Source organism: Gambusia affinis, linkage group LG19, assembly GCF_019740435.1.
Source record: "Gambusia affinis linkage group LG19, SWU_Gaff_1.0, whole genome shotgun sequence".
Classification (NCBI taxonomy): domain Eukaryota; kingdom Metazoa; phylum Chordata; class Actinopteri; order Cyprinodontiformes; family Poeciliidae; genus Gambusia; species Gambusia affinis.
The window spans coordinates 15,538,906-15,561,491 of record NC_057886.1 but is presented as its reverse complement, the minus strand read 5'-3'; the positions used below and the strand labels follow the sequence as shown (position 1 = coordinate 15,561,491).

The 22,586-nt window shown below is 39.2% G+C and overlaps 3 protein-coding genes across 8 annotated transcripts in view; 1 reads left to right on the top strand and 2 right to left on the bottom strand.

Moving 5' to 3' along the window:
- asic2 (acid-sensing (proton-gated) ion channel 2) overlaps positions 1-1,166 on the bottom strand; it is a 336,573-nt gene extending 335,407 nt beyond the window's left edge. Inside the window, exon 1 of the mRNA XM_044099872.1 lies at positions 969-1,166. The gene's annotated coding sequence lies outside the window, so the exon portion shown is untranslated. The remainder of the gene's footprint in view (positions 1-968) is intronic.
- A 3,495-nt stretch (positions 1,167-4,661) lies between these two features.
- hrob (homologous recombination factor with OB-fold) lies at positions 4,662-16,771 on the bottom strand. 6 transcript variants are annotated; one of them, XR_006369056.1, is made up of 11 exons: positions 16,473-16,748; positions 16,289-16,339; positions 15,365-16,198; positions 15,196-15,279; positions 12,739-12,873; positions 10,571-10,679; positions 6,746-6,831; positions 6,538-6,657; positions 6,221-6,437; positions 5,108-5,361; positions 4,662-5,016 (listed from the first exon to the last, which is right to left on the bottom strand). XR_006369056.1 is itself a non-coding variant. In XM_044099867.1 (10 exons), exons 1-10 carry the CDS (start codon positions 16,473-16,475, stop codon positions 5,306-5,308), a joined length of 1,695 nt encoding a protein of 564 aa, XP_043955802.1. In that variant the 5' UTR covers positions 16,476-16,771; the 3' UTR covers positions 5,071-5,305. The 6 variants fall into 6 exon arrangements, 3 of the variants coding, with proteins under 3 accessions (XP_043955802.1, XP_043955801.1, XP_043955803.1); XR_006369054.1 differs by having other exon boundaries at positions 6,221-6,469; positions 6,574-6,657; XR_006369055.1 differs by having other exon boundaries at positions 4,662-4,990; positions 6,221-6,469; positions 6,574-6,657.
- A 176-nt stretch (positions 16,772-16,947) lies between these two features.
- asb16 (ankyrin repeat and SOCS box containing 16) lies at positions 16,948-22,461 on the top strand. Its single transcript, XM_044099869.1, has 7 exons — positions 16,948-17,370; positions 17,507-17,849; positions 17,913-18,180; positions 19,487-19,895; positions 19,989-20,072; positions 20,986-21,090; positions 21,159-22,461. The coding sequence occupies exons 2-7, from the start codon at positions 17,513-17,515 to the stop codon at positions 21,351-21,353; spliced, it is 1,398 nt and encodes a 465-aa protein (XP_043955804.1). The 5' UTR covers positions 16,948-17,370; positions 17,507-17,512; the 3' UTR covers positions 21,354-22,461.
- Positions 22,462-22,586: the final 125 nt, after the last annotated feature.

The following is a 22,586-nucleotide window of genomic DNA, read 5'->3' as shown; positions in this document are numbered from 1 at the left end:
AATATATGAGGGATCTAACATTATGCATACTGATGCATCAGCAATAAAGTGTAACAATGAGCAACAGCTGTAAATTTTGCAAAACACAGAATTTGTGTGGCTGCCAAATTAGGCCATTAGATATTTAGGAAAGTAAATTTATCAACAACACTGGACAAAATAAAAGGAGATATTAAAGAAACAATCTGAAATACAAATTACAAGGCAGGCAGAATGCCTAAAACACAAAACCAATTATACTAAACAGATTTTTGTTTTATTGTTATTGCTATGTTAGCAATCAGAATCCAAATACACTATGTGGAAGTAGATGGTTGGTTCACCACTATGAAACTATGAAAAATAGAGGAATTAAACTCCTTTACACACATTACAATAGCCTTAACTAAACCTCGCTATTCCTTTATGCTTATCAAGTTACATTCATGCCAATATAAACTACACAACATCTGATTATTACACCTAAATCCCAGATACACATAATCACCTTATTAAGCAGACAGCAGCTTTCATAAATTAGAGAAATGAGCTTTACCTTTAAACTGCGTTCTGAATTTAAATAAAATTTTTGCCAAATCCCTGCATGCTTTTAGCTCATTTTCTTCAATTACTGAGCGATTACTGTATATCCATAATTAGGCGATTAAAACGTAATGAGGAGTCCAAATGAAACAGTGCGTTATAAAATTATGTCTTAATACCTTTAGGACGTTCTGTAAAAGTTTCGACAGTTTAATTAAGCTGTAAAGTTTGATGAAATGCAGCACAAGAAAAGTAGCTACAGAGAAAGAGTCCGGGTGGTAAATTAATGAAGAATCACAGAAAATTAAATATTGCGAGGATAGCAGTTTGTTGTGTAGGGTTAAATTATTTTAGTTTTAAAAATAAAAGAATTACTGTACGTTCTTGTAGTCTTTTATGGTCATCTAATTATTAATGTTCTACACCGGTTTGGTTAATTAACTTACCTGTTGCTGTGGAATTCGCTTTTGAAACCTCTTTTCCATCTTTTTCCAGATAAATGGAGGCTAATGTTTATTGAGGAAACTCCAAAACACTATTAACTACTTTACTTTAAGCACTTGCGTAAACAAACACTCACCGTCACTTTTATTGGCGAAAACAATAACACGATGCTAAGCATATGCTAACAGGTGTTCTGGTGATTGTTTTGCGTATTGCGCATGCGCAAACCGAATTTTTATTTTTAAATGTTTTTAGTTTGTTTCTTTTTCTTTAGTTTTTAACTGCAGTTTGGATGGAACAATAGCTGTCGGAGATAATTTAGCTCAATTGTTTATTAAATTAATTAAGTTGGTTTCACCTATATTCGTCTCCTGTCCACATTCCAGTTCAATAGGTGGCGGAAGAGCATCTTCATATCTGGAGCAACCCCCATAAAACATAAGAAGAAGAACGGCAACAATGGCGGTTGGGATCATTAGAAAACCTAGACAAATATCCAATTGAATTTCTGTCGATGTTTTTTATCATGCTTGAAATTATTTGAGAATTATATTTTCATAACTGTTGCTGTTTGTTCGTAAAATTAACTAAGAATTAACCGAAATTACAAATATCTCGACCAAGACTTAAAGAAGCATAGACTGATACGTTTTTTTAGGCTGGACTGGTGTTTATTACAAGAAATCCAGAAAAATAAATTGAGTAAAAATCCATTGTGATCCAAAATGGTGCAATGAGAGTTGTTTTGAAAATCAGAGGGAAATCCTGTTTCTTAAATTTTCTAGAGGTTAGATGCGGAACAGATATTTAAAGTTCATCTTAGGCGAAAAAAACCAACCCACATTGTCTGAAAGAATTCGCCAGATTCATATGTTCAAAAGAGCACTTTGCTCTCAGAAAGCAGGCTTACTTAAGCTTCCTAGAAGAGCAGGAATGATTTTCTCTTTATAGTCTTTCCTCTCTCGAGGGCTCAGCTCCCGGTTTTTCTTCAAAAAATGTCTTACTTGTTGACATTGATCCTGACTTTTTTTTAAGAATTAGATTATTACTGTGTAATTGGATTAGTATCTCAAAATATATGGAACTGAATTGAATTAATTTGGACTGATCTTGGGTAAACCTATGTTTTGCATTATACAAATAAACTGGATAATATTAATTTAAGTGACAAGCACAATCAATAATATCAATATTTACTATGGATCTTAGGGGGGAAAAAGTCTTTCAATAAATAGGAGGAAACTATGAATGCTGCTCATCACATGCTGATTTTAAAAGCTGTGTTAGAGGGGTTTTTTTACGTCACTTTGAACTTTCATCTGGGTTCAGCCAGTTGCAGGAACACCAAAGCCCTCATTAAAAGTAAAGAAAGTTTAAAGATAATCTGTGCTTCTGCATCCAACACACACTCTTTCACACATTGTCTGTCGATCACGCAGTCTTTTTCCCAAATCAAATTTGCTGTGCTCCCAGACAGCTGCAGGGTTTGCTGGTTTCTTTGCAGCTTAATTAAGCAAATCTTGCTTTCTTCCCCCCACTGCGGTAATGAGCGTAGTTTTACAGAGATTAAACAATCTCCTGGGTTCAAAGTTAAGCCTAATGCTTTAGTAATATTATCTGCTTTTATCTATCCAAATAACTTTCCATCCCCAGGATTAAAAGATCCAGATTTTCGTTCTTTTTTGTTTCCCTTTTTAATTTGGAAGGTAATAACACTTTAATGCAACACTGAAATATGGAAATACACTTCTTTATGCCGATTGACATTTAGAGAATGTAATCACTCACCCCTTTTAGAGTTCATTCATTCTTTTTAAATCCTGTTATAGGAAAGCAGTCATAATGTAATTCAGATGAGATCCAGGAGCGGAGCCGAGGCCGGAGCCGGAGCCAGACGCCGTGGAGCGAGTTGCTGGAGTCGTAGCTTGGCTAGTTCTGGGAGCTGAGACCTGTGGGGGCCAAACCGGTCCATGACTGAGAGGTCTGCACCAGGCGGAGGACCAGGCCGAGGGTGCGCATGCCGGTGTATCAGGACTTGGGCCGGCATCCCCTAGAGTCCAGGGGTCTCAAACTCCAGTCCTCGAGGGCCGCTGTTCTGCAACTTTTAGATGTGCCTCTGCTGCACCACCTGAATAGAATAATTAGGTCATAAAGGCTCTGGAGAACTGATCTACACAAGGAGATGGTAATTAAGCCTTTTCATTCCAGTGTTTTGTACTGTGGCACTTCTAAAAACTGCAGGACAGCGGACCTGCAGGACTGGAGTTTGAGACCCCTGGACAATAATTTTTAATAAATGCCTCTGAAGGGCTTAAAATGATTCTGGTTGTCACGTCCTCCCTATTTTCTATTGCGGTAATCTGAGCCGGGCCGTAACAGAGACTTTAGAGTGTATGTTATGGCCTTCCCTACAAATACGAATGTTTTGAAATCAAGGTTTTTTCTTAATTTCACAGCCCCTGGATTTAAGCTAACAAGAAAGCCAGGACTTCTTAAAAAGTAATTGGTGTCAGTGGGATTTCTTTAAGCCATTTTAGGGAGTTCACAGTAGTTTACAAAACAAATAAATGTGCTTTCTTTTTGTTATTCCAAATCTCAATAAATTGAAGAAAATACTTGTTTAGAGGGTGTCACCTGACTGGGCCAATACAAAATGTGTGATAAAACTGGACTAGTTACAGTTTAGCTGTTGTGGAAAATTATGACCTTGACAATTAAAATGATGATGCATATTTTGACCAGATGGGGTGCAGGTGTTTTTTCAAAAGGTAAATTATTCAAATATGCAGGTTTGCTCCAACTTGCAGTAAAATAGAGAATCAATTCCATGAGCACACAGCTTTGGAGATCCTATCCAATTTAAAGATTTATAAACCAGATCTGATGTGCTTATGAGCAGGCTAATGAGGTCTGCCAGGACCTGAACTGTAAAAAAAAGAGGGTGTAAAATGCTACCCTCTGCTGGTTATGATGCAAGAAATAGACTGAAGATAAAGTTCAGGTCTCATACCAACCATTCCCATCCACCATAACTTTATTCATTATTGCTCCGACTGTAGATAAGGACAAGTTTAGGGTAAGTAGCATTTCCTTGATTCAGTCAGAAAATGGCTTCAGTCTATGTAGTTTTTTGGATTATACGTTTATGTTTATAATTGGATCTTTTTCAAAGTATATTGACTTATGAATTAGCGCTACAGGAGTAAACTGAATTAAATATTTCTTTTTATTGTGGAGTTATTGTCTCCTACTCAATTTTACCTAAACAGTTGGATTTTCATAAATTATCCATTGGAAGATTATGTTGCAGCAGCAAGATGCATTTATTCAGCTTTGAATGTCTGACCACTACCCTGTTTTTATTTTGTTTAGTGATGCTATGTTACTTTTTATGAGCTACATATTGAAATGTTCTTTTATGATTTTGTGTGATGTATTTGGTGTTCTATTTGTAATTTTACTTGATTTTTGAAAAGTGTCAGTGTTTAGTAAAGTTTTATACAAATAAAATATATTATTCCTAATAATTTAGTGGAGGTTTTCCATGGAAAAACATAATTGTGGCCGAAAATGCAACAATAAAACCAGCCATATGTCCTTTAACTTTTTGAAAACTTTCTTGAAAATATTCAGTTTTCATATCCATTTAAAATGTATAGACAATAACAGAGCTTATCTGTAATCAGCCTTGAGACTCACACTGAAAGTCTTTGTATTTTCATAAGACACAGAAAGCGTTTAAATGTACAAACACCTTCCAACAAAGAACATATACTACAGACTAGACACATTTTATCATCCAATTCCTCTCCCTCTTAAACATTAAATAGGACACTTAAGCTGCTTCTCCTTCCTTGGAACGACAAAGCAGCTGAGGATTAACCTGAATCTGCTACAGTGAGCCAGACATAGTGCAGGACTCGGAGCGTGAGGAGGAAATCCCTCCACAAGAGCACGTTAGTCACAGTGAGGCTCCACCCTGATGCAGACAGGACTGGGTAAACGCCTCTCCGTCAACAAACCCCTGGAAGGGACATTCAGGGGACATCACTGTGTTACATGAGAAGAAAAAAAATGCAAGAAAACCAACAAGAAATACCAGCAGTCAGGCAACAAAACGGCTTTAATGTTGCATAATTACCAGAACAATCTTCTGTCTGTCATATAAGCAAAGATGATGTAGTGAAATTTCTTCAAGAATCAGTGATACATAAGTCTCTTCTGGAATGTCAACTAAATTAAATACAGGCGTTATTGTCTGCAAAAAGAAAAAAGGTAAACATAAAATATACATATTTAGTTACAAGTTCTTTGAAAAGTGATTTTAAGGATCGAGATGTCAAAAGCTGTAGACGTCCTCCTGTATCTCTCCCAGCAGTTCGTCCAGGTCGTCATCTGCAAACAAACAGCAGACACAGAACTGCAACAATGTTTCCTGGAATTAAATAATTGGAGGAAAAGATAAAAAAAAAGGTTTTCAGGTCTCCTCATAAAGTGCAGCAACTGCTGTTAAAGATGAGCACTGATATTTTGGCTTGAAGGTTGTGACATTCAAAGGTTACTGAATGTACAGTACCTTCTCACACAAATGCTGTTTTACAGGCAGCAACATATGAAGTGGTTGTGATGAAACAACTGTATGTGTGAGCCTGCAGGTCTGAGCTAGAGACCAAAAAAATACCCGACAATAGAACAAATTCGTAACACCTGAATCCACACCAAGACATCTATGAAACCTGTAGGCTGTGCATAGATGAGGAGAAGCAACCGGCCAATGGGAACATCCAGGTTTAGCTTAATTATTGGAGCAATGCAGGTAAATTAGTTACATTATACCTGGAAATCCAGCATATTAATTAGGGCTACACAATACATTTCGCATATATGATCAATAATGGATTAATGTTGCAAAGGTTTGATTGGAGGACAACGTCTCAGCAAGATCTGGAGAAACTCAGCCGTCCGTTTATCTTTAGTCGCATTGATTACTGCAACAGTGTCTTTACAGTTCTGACTAAAAATATCAATCAAATCCAGAATGCTGCTGCTGGTGTTCTGACTAAAACCAGGAAGATACAGCACATCACCCAGTTCTGAAGTCCCTACACTGGCTTCCTGTAGCTCAGAGAATAAACTTTAAAGTAGCACTTTTTGTCTTTAGTTGTTGGTGACCTAGAGAATCATGTTTAGGCAGAAATCACAGAGAATTTCTGTTTTTCACCCATAACTCAGAGTTTTATAATCCATGTCCAACCTGCATCCCAGACTTGTTCCTGCTCTCCTGGATTCCTGCTGCCGTTAACCGATTTGTTCCCCTGACTAAGCCGTTGCACTCGAGGGGCCTCGCCTCCCTCTGCGCGTCCTCTGTCCTTTCTCCCTTCGTCATCCTCCTCGTCAAACTCCAGCTGCATCCGAGACACCGGCTCCCGAGGGACGCCTGGAGCCGGGGCCGGTGACGACACCGTTGGCTCCTGCAGGAGGCGGACAAACGGGGTTTAAAAGCCTGTGAGGAAGGTTTTAAAACAACATTTTATGGGTTTGCTGCGGTTCCCGTCCCCAGCTGGTGCTCACCAAGACAAACAGGGGGAGCTGAGTGGACAGACTGACCCCAGCAGGAGAGTAGATCCGCAGCAGGTTGTTGGGCGTCACATTCAGGTAGTGGTTGCGATGGGATGGAGAAAAAACACCCACCTGTTCACCAAAAGAAAGCCAAACTGATTATTAATAGCTGCAATCAGTTTCAGGTCAGGCACATGAAGCGTTTTCTAAGGAGTCTCACCTGCTTGAGGAGCAGCACAGCTCCGGCTTTTAACTCCTCACATCTTTCTTCTAAGAGACGCCGATGCACCGTCCCCTGAATCTCCCCTTTAGCCACAAATCATAAAAGATGAAAAGAAGTTTATGATCAAAAAAAGAGGAAAATGTGCTGCCGTTGCTTTGATAGAGGCAACAGCTTTAAATCAAACAAAGAAATTAATAAATAAATGGAGGAATTTCAAATGCAATCATCTCCCATTTGTAAAGCAAAACTTGCACTCAGATTTTTTCTTCAAACAAAATGCTGTTGGTTGAAGTGTTTACATTCACAGCTAGCGACAAGGATTACTTTTAATATATCTATCAAACTGGAGGGTGGAAGGGGAATCAGATTTGAAATAAATATATCAAAGATCAGAGCTGATCAAAAGAAAATTAGCTAAATCTGATTTCTTTTTTAAAATTCACCAATTAGTGCGTATGCAACATAAAACATTACAAACTGGCAAAAAGCAACAAGGGGTATTGATCTACAAAACCAGATAACAGAATGAGTAGCAGCAATGGAAAAAATAAAATAAAATTACAAAAACAAACAAGGAGCTATATTAAAATAAATACACTGAACACAAAAACAAAACACAGATCATCATCAATTAGTGTCACAACAAAAAAGAATTTGATAAACGTGAATTAGAAAACGCTTTTTTCTTTTAACAATAATTTTATTTATTTTTCTGTTCTATGATTAAAATAGTGTCAGAGATATATTTGGGAAGAAGTGGAAAACAAATGGAGGAAAAGAAAGCAAACAAGTAGAAATAAAAGTATATACCAGAATAAAGAATAACTTAAAAAAACACACACTAGTGGCATTAAAAGAGATACAGTAGTTGAAGTGCTTTTTATGCGTCTGTAAAGACGTATTCTATTAATTTAAAATGTACTTATTGTTTAGTCAGACCTCAGCTTTTCTCTTCTCATCACTGTGGTATTTCTTAAATGCCACAGTGATGAGAAACTTCTGGTTTCAACTGTAAAGATGAGTTGAGACATAAATCAGATGTAAATGAGATGAGACGTAGATCTTGTAGTAAGAGCTACAAGAAGCCAGAAGAGAATCCAAGATAAATCTATTCTACTGTTCTGATACTTATTCAGCCACGCAAATATTAAACTTTATAAATAGGGATGAATTTAAGAGGGGAAAAAAAGAAAATTTTATGCATTAAGAAAAAAAGTTCAGAAAAACAGTCTGACAAATTGTTTCTGGCCTTTACAATAAGTGCTGCTGACAGCTTTTCACAGCGGGACATTTTCAATTGAACATTTGCTCTAAAATGAGGATTTTCTTAGGAAACAGGCGTGTGGAAATACCTTTCTGAAACACTTCAGCTCCTCAATGACTGTCATGCACAGATACAACATATCCACCAGACTGAGGTGTGAGACGGGATCACAGTGTGGAGAACAGAGATATGAAGAAGCAGCTGCTCTCCTGCAGGGAAAGCTCAGGAAGATTTGCTTTTTCACCAGATGATCTCCCTCAGATTTTACTTTGCTTGGCTGCTGAGTGGAAAATCTCAGCAAAAATCCAGAGCAAGTGGGGTGGACATTTGGATTTCATCTAGCCACCCTGAATAAGTGTTTTACAGCACTTGAGGAATGACAAAACCATACTTTAAATATCACCTCTACAGAAAAACAACAGCAGGACAATGACTGGACAATGACTTCCCCACATCATGACACCTCCACCACCATGTCTGACAATATAAAATATTAGTTAACACCAAATGTAACAGTTGATGTTAGAAGCCTGTTTTTAACTGCTGATGCATCCTTTGTTTTTGATCAGCGCTGTCAAATTCATTTTCCTTTTGGGCCAAAAATTATTACTTTATGACGGTAAATGCCATCATAAAGTAATAATTTTTTATTACTCGATGTATAGATGATAGACTACAATCTGACATCAATAAAGGCTGAGGCAGCTGTTTAGTACAAGTATGAAAGTTTTTCGACAATTTGAGAAAAATCTGCCATAAACTCCCAACTATGCATTAGTGATAAAACACGTGGCGATTTGATGATTTACGTGAATTTCCACAATAATTCTCAAGAAACTGGAGGGATTGATATAATTTGGTAGTAAACACATAAAAACTGCATGGATTTAATTGATAACAATATTTAATCTCACTTGATGTTCACTCTAAAATCTATAGGGCCACATAAAAAGCTACGGTGGGCTGGATTTGGCCCACGGGCCTCAGGTTTGACATGTGCTGCAGATGATCAATAAAGGAATGCTGTGTTGTTGCATTTTAGGCAGTAAAATGCTTTTCTTGTTTTAAAAGGAATTCATATGTTTATTTGCATCTTTAAATGTATTTATAACATTGTCTAAAAGTGACTTGGATAGTTAAATAAAAGAATCTAAAGAATGTGCCAATTTTTATCCGATTAATCATCAGAAGAATCGTCATGCCGGTTCTACCTGAGGATTTCTTGTTTTTATGGGTCTGGATCTAATCAGGCCTCAGTTAATCCATGAAGTAATAATTTCAAAATTGCATTTTGTTTTTACCTGGGTTACATTGGTCTGCTTTTAAAATGTAAAAACAAAATTTAAGCGTGATAAAACAAAACATAGATCTGAAGAAGAAAAAAATACTTTCTCAACATTTATTTTCTCATACTTTAACTTCATTGACCTACACAAGCTGTTACTTTCCACTTCCACAGTCAGCTGAAGGCACTGAGATGTTATTTAGTTTAAAACTGAGAATTACAATCCTACCATTAGAAATCAGATTGTAGGAGTGAGAAAATGTTGCGGCTCTTCTGGAAACAAGCTGCAGAGCTTCCAGTGGGCGGGAGGCTCATTACAGAGAGGAACAGTCACTCTTGGTGTCAGAAGCACCTAATACCCACCCACCACCGACCCCGGTCCACTATAACTGAATCACTAATAGGCACTTAAGTCCAGAGCTGAAAAACATCCACTCCTGCTGATAATCAGCTCCACCGTATGCGGCAGCGCTCAGGAGCCCATGGCAACAGATTCTGCGTTGGATCAGAGGAAGGAGTCGGACGGAGCAGGAGAGGGGACAAGTTCAGGACATTAGGAAGCTTCCTGCTCCAGACGAGGGACACATGTGGACTGGCCTGTATGTGCCCTGCATGCATGAGTGTGTGTGCAGCCAAGCTTGTTATAGTAGCTGAACCTTTGCTGCCAATGCCACATGGAGCGAGGCCAAAGCTCCAAGAGCAAATGTCAAAAGTGGGGGAAAAAACAGCAAAAAAAAAGGAAAAAACATCTCGCTGCTCTCCCTGTGGGTTGAAATCTCTACTTTTTTTTTTCAACCAGAATGAGTGTTTTTTAGTGTTTTGCCAGATTCAACAACACCCCAAAGAACATGTTTCACATTTCATATAAACTCCTGATTTGATTTATAATGTGTTTGGTAACACTTTATTTGAAGCGGTGTGCATAAGACTGACCTTACAGACTTAAACCCGACATAACAACGGTCATAAACATGAAGGAGTCTTCATGAATGTTTACCACTGTTGTCATGAAGTGTCATTTTCATAATGACTCTTTTAATGTAAGTTTTAATGTGACTTCATATAAACATGTAATTATTTACAAAATAATGATAAGTTGACACTTTTAATGCACTTGTAGTGAAATGTTTAATGCAAATTTTGTATTAAAAGGTTCATTATTTACTAAATGACAACAGTCAGAAACATTCATGGAAACTCCTTCATGTTTGTAACAGGTGCTCTATCATATCATATAACATGTCTTCAAATAACGTGTTTCTGTGTGTTTTACCTGTTGGGTCTTTAAAAACAGCTTTAGCGTCGGCGTTCGTGTGGATGATGCTCTTCAGCAGAACGGCCATGTTGGGCACTTTGTTTCTGGGTAGTTGTTTTAGAGCAGCCTGATTGGACAAGAAGAAAAATCAAACATTTTAACTTTATTTTTCCTTAAGACTTTAAAAAGAAGGCAGGTTAATGTTTCCTGTTCCCCTACTGTAAATATTGCATGTTGCATGTGTGCTGTACGACCCTAAAAGGTTTTTAGAAACCAGGATAATTCAAATTTGAATTATATTTACTTTATGTTTAGTTTATTGTTGTGATAATAAATTCCATTTAAGGATGTTAAAAACTGCCAAGGATTGTTAGTTTTATTATTTTCTTCACTGTTTGTTCAATGAAACCATCAATAAATTTGAAGATAAGATTAAATTAAGTTTATAAAAATCGCATTTCTTTGTCTCATTTGTTTTGGGTTTTTTTCCCCACCAGGGGGTCTTTTTGTGGGCTCTAGTGTCCCTTATATGACAGTAGGCTGACAGGAAAGGGGGAAGGAGACGGGGGAAGACATGTGGCAAATGTCGCCGGGTCCGGGAATCGAACCCACGACGGCCGCGCCGAGGACTGAAGGCCTCCAAATGTAGGTCGCGCTAACCTCTACGTCACCGCAGCACGCCCACATTTCTCGGTGACTTGTGTCCAAAGGAAGCTTATCAGAAACAAGATTGATTTTACAGAGCAGTATTGGTGTTTATGGGGCTGTAAAACACAGTAGCAGTCGTGTAATTTCCGTAATAAACAGTTAATAAAGCTTTTTAACAAATACAATTAGTAAACAGATTATGTAGGATTGGGGATTTATTGCATTGTTTATTATTTATTGTGATAAATTTATAAGAATTTTAATTTATTGGAGTTGTGATAAATTTCAGTAACTGACAATAAATTAAAAATTATTAGAAATGTTATTTTTGCCATTTTTTTTCACTGTTTGTTCCATGAGAGAATCAATAAATATCAATAAATTTGAAAATATGACAGTGTGCAGTTTAGAATAAAATAAATCACACTTTTTCAGTAAACAGTGCAAATAAATAAGAGGAATATTTATATCTTTGGCGCTACGAATGCTGTGCCATGCAGTCACAGCCTAAAAAATAATGAATGAGACATTTTTAGGACCACAAAATATTTCAACAGCCCACATTGCCCATACCTAATATTATGATATTACTCAATATGCAACTATAATATCTTTGTTAGATGAAATGGCATCAAAGTTTGTGCCATTTGTTAAGATATAAAAAGCCAGAGCAGATTTCTCACCATCTGATCTGCCGATTAATTAAAGTAGCTGAAATTATCTGCGTTCTCGTATGTCCTTTCCTTGATCAGAGCTAAGACACATTTGTAAGTTCAGAAGCGTGTGATTGATTTGACTCAACATTTCCTCACGCAGCAGCTTTCAGGTGCTGCTGCGGCTTTATTTACTTCTTATTTATGCTGAGAGGTTTTGTCAGTGTGACAAATTGTTTGCAAGGAAAACCGACCCTTTAATTCCTCCAGCTTTCATCTCCTCTAACACATCCACCGAGTGAGCATCTTAATCACCTCGGCCTTAAATATCACTGCTTTCACTGTTGATTCATTAACACAAACAGCAGCTATAAGGATGTCCTGATATAAATTTGCAGATCTGAGCAGGATTTACCGCTGGGATGATCCTCTCTTTCCACTTCATTAGATGAAACAAGCTCAAGCTGCGCGCTAATTTGCTCAGTGATGCAAACACAGATTTTGGGAAGCTGATATTATTGTGAGGAGCTTAACCTCATCAAGCTCAGCCGGCGTCCTCCCAGTGACTCTGTGCTCGCATGTGAACGGAGCACGAGGGCCGCTGCAGAGGCCAACGTGTGCGCTCAGATTCACAGACGCAGCCTCCAGTGGTTTCTACCCACAGAGAGAACAGAGCCGCAGCAGAGTTCTTATTAGTGTGACTGATTAGTGATCATACTTTTTATAATCATAAAACACCTCAAGAGCCGTGCCGCCGTTTGTCTTGATTATGCCAATAGACCCCCAGCAGTCACACAGGCTGCTATTATAGATGATGAATCATTGTTAAAAAGCGCTTGACCTAAATACTCAGGAGCGCTGACAGGAAGTACAGGAGTCCGCTACCTTTCGGAGCACCATGACGACGCTGTAGGTGTGCAGGAAGCACGACGGATTCCTCTCATCCAGTCCCATCTCAGCCTTCATCGCCGCCCAGGCGCGGCCGCTGAACTCCTCTTCCTCAGACTGCGAGCTGGAACACTGAAACGACAGAGGGGACGACGTCCTTAATGCTGCTACACATTCATTGCCTTTCAGAAGTATTTGTAAGTCTGAAGGTTTTCCAACTTTCAGACAGCGTACACCAACACAAACAGGTGGAAAACTGTTAAAGGTGACCTATTGTGCTTTCATGAACAGGTTAGGGTGGGTCTGTGGGCAGCTTGGAACATGTTCATTACAGTTTTGTTGCACAAAAATCACTCTTCGATAACAGAATGCGCTACTTTAAGGCCTCCTGTCACTTTAAATTAAAATAAGCTGCTGCTGGCCACACCCCCCCAAGTATACAACCGTACATCCTTGAAAAGCAGAAGTGGAGCCTCCTGCACAATCAACAAGAATGCAGCAAGTGGTTTCTGGATGATATGTTCCAGTAGACAATGTAAAGCACATGGAGCTGTAAAACCAGCCGATCAAACGTGCTTGGAGCTCAGACTGGGTTGCTAGGTAACGGGTTGTGCTTTGCCCGGGTTGCCAGGTGACGAGCCGTGCCTGCTGATTTGTGACTTTACATACCGGAGGATTTTGAAATGGCTCATTTTTCAGACACCAAACATTAGCTTCTTGCCAAAAATCTTTTTTTTTTCATTATTTTAAGCACTTGGGCTGTTTCTTTAAGCAGTAAAAACACAAACTGAAGTAGAAAAATGTGTAAAAGGTGAATTTTGCACAATATGTTCCCTTTAAAGTGAGATATGGATTTGTATTTAGCCCGAAATCTCAAATATCTCAGTGTGCAAAGGATGGTTCGAAGTTCCACTGTCACCAATTCCATTTTATTTGCCAATAATATATTAATACTTGTTGGATGAATCTCACTACAGTAAACCCCCAACTGAGGCAGATATTTGTCGCAGATGCTAAAGAAGAGTTGGAAGAATCAAAATGATAAATTAGAAAGAGAGAGAGAAAGAAATTGGATTTATCACAACTGATACAGTCAGAAAAAAATTCACCAATGAGAATAACTTTGTACTAAAACTGCAATCCAGTTAATCAGTCAGAATCTTAAAACTGTTTCTGTTCAGAACCACTGGCCTGTGGGACTAAAAATAAATTAAGCAAGATTCTTTTTTTTTTGGCTTATTCTTATTCTCATTAGATCCTGAAAGCAATACAACTGAAACATGTATTCCCTTGGTTTAAGTAAACACAGGACAGCCTTGAAGATAGAAGAAAATTAATATTATAAAAATGTGCAATGACTCAGCAATGAAACACAAAGCAGCACTCTTAATTTCATTACAGCTAGAAGCCAAAACTGTACATGAAAATGAAATCTGATTAACCAAACAGCCCTGTTCAGCAAACCAGAACCAGGAACTGGGCTGGTTAGGAAACGGTTAGAAAAAATAAATAAACAATCTGTTTTCTTTACATCCTCTGTGTTGTAAAGAGGAAGAAAATGTTCTAATCAGTCAGAAAGGAAGGCTGCCGTCGTGTCGTGCAGAGCGCGGACACAAGCTACCACCGATGATGAGGAAAAACAACAGATCAGCAGCTGTGACAGAGAAGAAAAACAACTTAAAAACAGCAATTTCCCAGAATGCAATGAAAGCGTGCAGCAGTCATTCTGCAGTAGGCGATAAAGAAAACACCCAAAAGAAAAAATATATATATTCAAAGAGACACAGACTCTATTGACTCAGACTTTATATAATTTTGATGCTGAATGCAAAAACAATAAATGATGCAGATCAAATCCAAGCATGGCAACCCTAAAAACCAAATTTAGAAACATTCTGCGTCAGTCACCAGAACTCATTTGCTGATATTAATCCAGATTATGGCCTAACAGGCTTCCATGGTGATAGGTAAACATGAAACATGAGTTTTCATCCTTAACGAACACACCACTTTTCCCATTTCTACAAACTCCAAACTCTTATGGTCAAAATTTGTAGCATTTAATATAAAACTAAGTCAAAACATAGAAGTTTATATTTGTAAGGATTCCTCATTACTGCAGCTCTACTCTGCAGATTAAAGCAATAAATTACAGCAAAGATTGAAAATCTGGTCATGCCCCATTGTAAACACAGACCAAATTATATCTGCTGCAATCACTTTGTTTATTTATAAGGCGCTAAAAATTTTTTTTATCCAAAATCAACTTAATTAAATTTCTAAATGGTGTAAGATTTGGGTTTCCTCTAGTGGGAATATTTGCAAGTTGGAGAAAAATCTTTAATTCTGTTAGCTTGAGGGAATAGTTTTCACTTTCTGCAACACGAGTTATTTAAAAGTTGTTTGCTTTTTGTATTGATGTGTCCGGTGGGTTGCCTGTGGGGTTTTCTTTACCTGACTCGGTAGTCGAGCCACAGCCCCATGAGAAGGAGTGTTAGGAACGGAAACCACGATCTCGTCCAGATTCTGCCCCTGAGGCTGAGAGGAGTGAGAAAATAAGTTCATATGTCTTTAAAAAATCAGTTGTGAAAAACAAAATAATAAAATCAGGAAAGGACCCAACCTGCTGAGGCAGCAGTCCTGCAGGACCAGGGAAGCGTCTCGTTTGGGGTTGGTGCGCTTCGGAGCGCTGCCTCTTTCTGGGAAGTTTGCTGGACGCAGACACCAGCTGGACCAGGCGGTTGGTGAGGAACGGTGTGTGCAGAGGATGTGGGCTCAAGGCGGAGGAGTTCACAGAGGCGGGAGGCCCTGGGGAGACGGTATTAAAGAGACTCCGAGCCTGAGAGGCGGCTTGTGGAGTCATCCATGGCTTCTGTAGCTGCTGAGGGTGGCTGGGAGTCCTGGAAAAGCTGCTGGGAGTCTGTGGAGGAGCTGCAGGGAATGAAGCACGACTGGTAGTCGGAGGCTGCAGATGTGCAGAAGAAAGACTCTGTGGAGCTGCAATATAACTACAGTAGCTAGAAGTGTCCCGCAGGCTCCGAGGAGGAAGCGTTTGTATCGAGACATAAGTAGAAGGTCTCAGTGTTTTCACTGAAGACGGAGGCTCAGCTGCTGCAGGTGTAGAAAGTTGCCTTGTTTGGCTGTCACATTCATCCAGGTCTGCCAGGTCAACATCCCAGTCATCAAAATCATCCTGAGCTGTGCAGGCTGTGTTAGAGGAAGAGGAAATCTGCCTCAAACTCTGAGCAACAGTTTGTGCAGCACCACTGTGCACGGCGCTCCCTGATACTGTGCCATTGCACAGTTCAGCCAGTTTCTCTCCCGATGGCTGATGGCACGTTTTCTCCTGGTCTCTGTGAGAAACAGAAGAAGCCCGCAGGCTACAGGATGACATGGCAGCTGCCGCTTTGGATGGCCCTGCCACCGAGCAGGGACTCCAGTCTGTCCCCAGCACATCCTGGGACAACAGGAAACAAACTGAGGTCAGCAGATCACCGAATGGAAAGAGGACACTGTGATAATCAGACATATGAATCAGGTGTGTTACCTCATCATCAAAGTCCTCGTCCAGGCTGAACAGGCCACTCAGTTTGCAGGTCTGTAAGAGAGAGTCCAGCTTTTAAAGTCTTCAAACACAAGAAATAACATGGGGCGGGTTTAACAAATGTGAAATATCCACTAGCGTTGTTGTTAACTCAGTTAGCTGTTCAGATTGAAGGAGTATAACTCACCATGGCAGTCAAGGAATATCACGATGAAAGCCGTGTCTGTTGAGTTCAGATAAATACACCAAACTGAAATCGAATGCCATTCAATAAATGACAGATAATAAAAGAGTCGTTTTTCTCCCCGAAATTTCTTTTTTTTAAATTACTAAACAGGGTCGACCAGAAGGCAACTTTTCTTCAGTTTGCTGCTTCTTGGTACCCCGCCGATACGTTCGAACACGACGTGCTGACGTAATGACCACTCACGCATTCAGTTGACGTCGGTCAAGAGCGTTCTCTGCTCCGTAAGGTAGCGTCGGTTAGCTATAAAAGCTAATCTGACATCTAGAGTACTTTTTGTTCGTATTTAAGCACAAACTTTTAAGAGCACATAACTTTTGTCAACAAAAAGTCCGTTGTTTCCGAATATAAAGAGGGTAATTTTTTTAATTGTTCGGTATTTCTAATTATTAGTTGTTAGCTTTTTACTTGATGACAATCGTTATTATTGTCAGGTCTTATTTTACTCTTCTTTTATTTATTTTTTTCATCCCGAAGTAAACAAACGAATAAATAAAAATGGTAAGCTGCTTTATGAATCACTCAGTTCAGTTCATCTAGTCCTCTGTGTGGTGTCAACATCAATGCTCTTGGCTTTTTATTGGAGATAAACGTAAGGCTAATGCTACCATCTAGTGGTGACATCAAATAGTGCGAGTATCAGTTTGCATTTTGATCTAAAAATATCCAGTGTAGAACTTATTTGAGCAGTTATCTTGTGACTGGGCACAAATGAAGGGCATTTGATTCAGAAGTTTTTTTTTCGTATGAGTTTAACTTAAAACAGAAATGGGTTCAGTTTTTATAAATTGCTTTACATTTGTTTGGATTCCATAGAAACTTGAGGCACTGCCATTAGAGGGTGAGTGAAAGCTCTTTGCTGACATTTCTATAAGCAACATTGCTCATTTCTTATATGCAAGGGATTTGAATAAAGTTAATGACTTCAGTTTGCTTGCCATGCTCTCATTGGTTTTACTTTATGGGATTGATTGTAGGGTGCTATGTCCAAGGACACATTTCCATTCTCCTCTACCTCACTGCGCTCTCTCAGACTGGAGCAGGAGCTCCAGGACTGGGAGGATGAACGGCGAGCTTTGGCTCTCAGGAGAGCCATGATCCGGCCTCCGCTGCCTCGGGTCCCCCGACTCCCTCCCAGGCAGCAGCGGCTCCAAGAGGTCAGAGTCCCTCCACCCCAGATCCGCTGCAGAGACACCAGCATCCATAACACCTTCATGTGTGGAGACATAAAGGGAGTCTACGCTGTGCTGAAAGACCCTGCAATGGTCAACGCCCTGATGGAGACGGTGCATGAGGAGATGGTGTGGGCTCCAGAAATGGGTATGCCTCAGAGATTTTAGTTTATATCGTTAATGCTAGCAGTGACGGTGCTGTTTTCATCAGGCATGTGGACGCTGAGCTCCAAGGTGAAACAAACATCGGCCTTACGCCTGGCTGCCAGCCGGGGTCACACGGCGTGTGTGGAGGAGCTGCTGTTTCGTGGTGCTGAGGTGAACGCCAACCCTGGAGGCAACACGGCACTCCACGATGCCTGCATAGGCGGCCACCCTGTCTGCGTCCAGCTGCTGCTCTCCCATGGAGCAGATCCTGAAGTGCTGGCAGCAGATGGCAGTGCTCCTCTTCACCTCTGTACCTCTGCCCAGTCATTCCAGTGAGTGGTCAAACCGTTTATACTGTAAATCACATGCATCAAACTCAAGGCCTAGGGACTAAATTTGGCTTTTTATGTGGCCCTTTAGACTCCAAATTACATCAATTAATCCCTTCAGCTTGTCACACAAAATCTACATATCCCCACATTTTCTTCTGAATTTTACAGCAAATATTGCTTAAAATTGGCCAAAAACATTGGTCAGCCTTACTTTGATGTCAAGTTTTAGACTGTGATTGGTATGGCAATTGGTAAAAAGTCACATTTAACATGATAGATTAGCACAAATATCACAAACATTCCTTACAAATATTTTTATATTAGCACAGCAAAATCTTGATGTTGACTGCAAAAAAACCCAAAAACATTTACAAAATCCTGGATGGACTGACCAGTGTGAAAAGTTGTCCAATATGTAATTTTAAGGAATACTGAAACAAACAGCTATTTATTGACATTTAACAACTTAGAGGGTTTTATTAATACATTCCTGCACAACCGGCCCTTTAAGAACGTTCATATTTTTGACTTGGCCCAAAATGAGAATGAGTTTGACACCACTGCTGTAAATCATTAGCTAACCTGTTTATGCTTAGAAATCAGTGAGGCACACAACTTTTCAAAAGCTGTTTGCTTGTATGTGATTATGTACTTACATAAAATGCACTTTATTTGATACTAGTGTCACTATAGACTGCCACCTACTGGACAGCTAATGTAAATAAAAAGTAAAGCGACCTTTTCAGTTTGAAATACATAGCTCAAGACTAACAGAACTGTGGGAAATTAATTATGCAAGAAAGTCTAGGAAAAAATATGTTTTTGTTATTGGACTCCTCAAAAGCTGAAGGAACACTTCATTTTTGTACAACAGAATCAGTTCAAACATCCAACCAAATCAATAACTTTTTTAATGAAGTAATGAAATTGTTTCACATCTATCAAATTTTAGTTATGAATGCGAACTTGGAAAGTTTTGACCTCATAACTTTTCCTCAAATCAAAATGTGGGATACTGATCCCAAGAAGATAGAACACCGAAATTGAATCAAAGAAAATATGTTTACTGTTGTGAGGATTTCTTTTTTTCTTTCCCCTAACATATTTGATTGTTTTTAAGTTGAATTGCACAGGATGTGTGTCAGTTATGCAGGGGAAAGTTTTAAAGTGATTTATGGTCTCATATTTTTCTACCATAAGAAAACAGGAGCATGTAAACATGTATCTCCAAATATGGCATCACTTTTGTGTCTAATGTCAAGAAAAACTCTAATGCATAGATAATCAGGATTTGACTGTTTCCCAGCTGTGCTAAGCTGCTTTTAGAAGGAGGCGCAGACATCAACGTGCGAAGCCGGGAGTCGAGGCTCACTCCTCTGCATGTGGCTGCTCAGCGAGGTCTGGAGGAGCACGTCCAGCTCTTCCTCAGCCACGGCGCTGATGTTTTAGCCACCAATCGAGAGGGGGAGACCCCCCTGAATGCTGCCTGCTCTGGAGCCGAGAGGCCGTCTGAAGGTGGGAGATACCTCCGTGTGTGCCAGAAGCTGCTGGATGCAGGAGCTAATCCCCAAACTGCAGGCAGAAAGCAACACACCCCGCTGCACAACGCCTGCGCAAACTGCTGCTGCAGGATTGTAGACGTCCTCCTGCAGCATGGAGCGAAGGCTGATGTTGAGAACTGTGCAGGATACACACCAATGGACTGTCTGCTGCAGGTACCACACTGTTTACAGAACAGCAGGGACGAGATAGATACTAATTTTAAGGCAGAAAGCAGCATAAACACCGTTTTGTTGTTGTTTTCTAAGGTTGTGGAAGATTATCCAACTCAGCAATCTGAAGCTATAGCGCGATCCCTTCTGAACTATGGAGCAAAACCTGTTTCACCAAAGGTTTAACCAACACTGAGCTGATATACACACAAATATGCATGTCTGCTTTTCATTTTTACGAAAAACTGAATAAAGATTTAGATCTTTGCTTCTGATTCTGAAAAACTCTCAAGTTATCTTTTATTGATGACTGGCAGTTCTCCAAACTCCAAACTTTCTCAGTCTACTGCTTCACCAGTTTCCTTTTTTTGTATTACAGTATATTATGAAACTCTAAAACCAGTTTTGTGTCCATATATTGCAGATAAATTAACAAATAACTTATTTGAAGTTGTTAAAACTTTACTGGCAACCCTGCTTTTTGTAACACCAAAGCAAAAACCACATTAAGATCCAACTGGTGTTACTTGTTGGAGGCTGTGTGGCGTTCAGGGGTGGACCACTGGTATGTTTTTGGGAATGCCCAAATGTTTCTGCCACACAAAGTAACCCTTCCCAAGCATCTCCCCATCTCAGCTCCTTCAGACTAGCCAGCAGGAATTAGCAGACACCTGGTGGAACTGCGCATCTGCTTATTATATCAGCTACTTCTTTCTGCAACGCTGGTTAAAACATTGTTTAAGGGTTAAAAGAGCAGGAGATTCTTAGTGACAGACTCCCAATTTCAAGGCGCTAAATTATTAAATCAAATTTCTTTTAAGTCATATTTGATATCTACAGCCTTTCTATAGCATCTCAAGGCAACATAGTTACTTGATTGTGCTGTAAAATGACAATGAGACTGGAAAATACATAATTCTGCCCCTTTAAGTTGTAAATTTGTATTTCTGAAAAAATAAAGAATTAAAACAGCTTGTTCCCCTTATTGGGCTGACTAAAAAAAATTCCATAATTACAGAAATAAATAGGTTTTATTTACCTCATCTGGTGCTGTGTCAGGTTTATGAATTGACTGAACTTTGATGCGTTCCAGATGCTGAAACAGCTGGCCTTGTATCCTGATGTTCTGGGCGTGATGCTGAACTCGTATACATCCATCCCGCCCTGTGATTGGTCAGACTCCCTGCCTCCTGACACGGTGAGCTCTCTGAGGTGTTAAATCGGCTCTCTCGTCGTTTGCTCTCATGTCTCTATTTCTGCCTGCAGCTTTCCCAGGAGCACCTGTTGTTTCTCCGCTCGCTGCGTCAGAGGAGCACTCAGCCTCGATCCTTGCAGCATCTCTGCCGTTGTGCTGTGCGTCAGCATTTAGGAGCCCGCTGTCACTCAGCTGTATGTGAGCTGAACGTTCCTGGCTCTGTGAGGGAATATCTGCTGCTGTGTGACAACAAGACTCTACAATAAATACTGATGTTGTCATATCATCTTAAAACTTATTTCTCTTGATTCTAAATCCAAATTGTCACATGAAGGCTGCTTGGTAGTGCAGTGGATAACACTGATTCCTCAACATTTTAATTATTCTTTAGTTCTTATAAGAGATGCTGCCTGAAAAGTTGGAGTTGGTCACACTAGGCCACAGCTTTTTTTGTGGCCCTTTTGGATTCTAAACTATACACTAAATGTGCTTAAATATTATCAGCCAAATCAATGCAGTTTTTATCTGTTTACTGCCAAATTATATCAATCAGTCCCTCCAGTTTCTTGAGAATTATCGTGGAAATTCACACAAAATCAACAAATCCCTGCACTTTTTTGTGGCAATTCATAATTGAGAGTTTATTGCACATTTTTCTCAGAAATTGTCAAAAGCTTTCTTACTTGTGCTAAACGGCTGCCTCAGCCTCAGTTGATGTCAGATTATAGTCCATGATGTATACAGCGAGTAATAAAACATTGCTCTGTCCGTCATAAATAAGTGCAAATATTTCCAAATTAGTAGCACAAACATTTTGATTTTTATTAGTTTGTGCACCGGTTTTATCAAAACATTCTGGCACAACCGGCCCTTTAAGAGCATTCATGATCATTTGGCAAAACAGAAAAAGTGAGTTTGACACCTCTGCGCTAGGTGGTGTTTAGAGCTACCAGAATAAAGCTGGGTCAATACAGATGCATGCCACACTTTTCAGATTTTTGCTTGGAAAAACAAAGAGAAAGAAAAATGGAAACTTTTCTTTCAGGGACTATTTTCTTTTGTTTTTTGTACTGAAAACCAAAAATTACATTGAAGTTTGTGGTTGTCAAAGGACAAAATATGAAAAGATACAAGTGGTGTGCATTTGCAAATACTGCAGAATAACATCTGCAGGGTTCTCACTGCATTTTATTATCAATTATTTGTTTGGCAGCATCATGTTTGTGCAATAGGCTATTTTGTTTTTCATTGTTTGCTTTGCAGATTCTTATTTTCTACATTGCAAGTTTTCTTTCAAAAATTATGTCATAATAAAGTACTCAGATGTTTTATGTTTTGTTTTTTTTAAATGACAATAAAATAATCAGCATTGACTGTTCTTGTTGCTGGTGCACATTTTTCTTCCATTTAACTTTCTATAAACATGCTTGAAAACAAGCCTTTGAGGAGCCAGGTTGTTTTGTGAACTAATTCATGTAAAAGGATTAAACATTAGTCGG

Bases quoted from the DNA above. Each gene is read 5' to 3' on its own strand.
- hrob (XM_044099866.1), bottom strand. The intron at 16,199-16,288 runs GTAACACACCTG...CTGTTGTCCCAG, and splicing joins ACGAGGACTTTGATGATGAG to GATGTGCTGGGGACAGACTG. The intron at 5,362-6,220 runs GTTGGACATGGA...GTTTGTTTGCAG, and splicing joins GGAACAAGTCTGGGATGCAG to ATGACGACCTGGACGAACTG.
- asb16 (XM_044099869.1), top strand. From the start codon at position 17,513: ATGTCCAAGGACACATTTCCATTCTCCTCTACCTCACTGCGCTCTCTC. The intron at 18,181-19,486 runs GTGAGTGGTCAA...ACTGTTTCCCAG, and splicing joins ACCTCTGCCCAGTCATTCCA to CTGTGCTAAGCTGCTTTTAG. The intron at 20,073-20,985 runs GTTTAACCAACA...GATGCGTTCCAG, and splicing joins CAAAACCTGTTTCACCAAAG to ATGCTGAAACAGCTGGCCTT.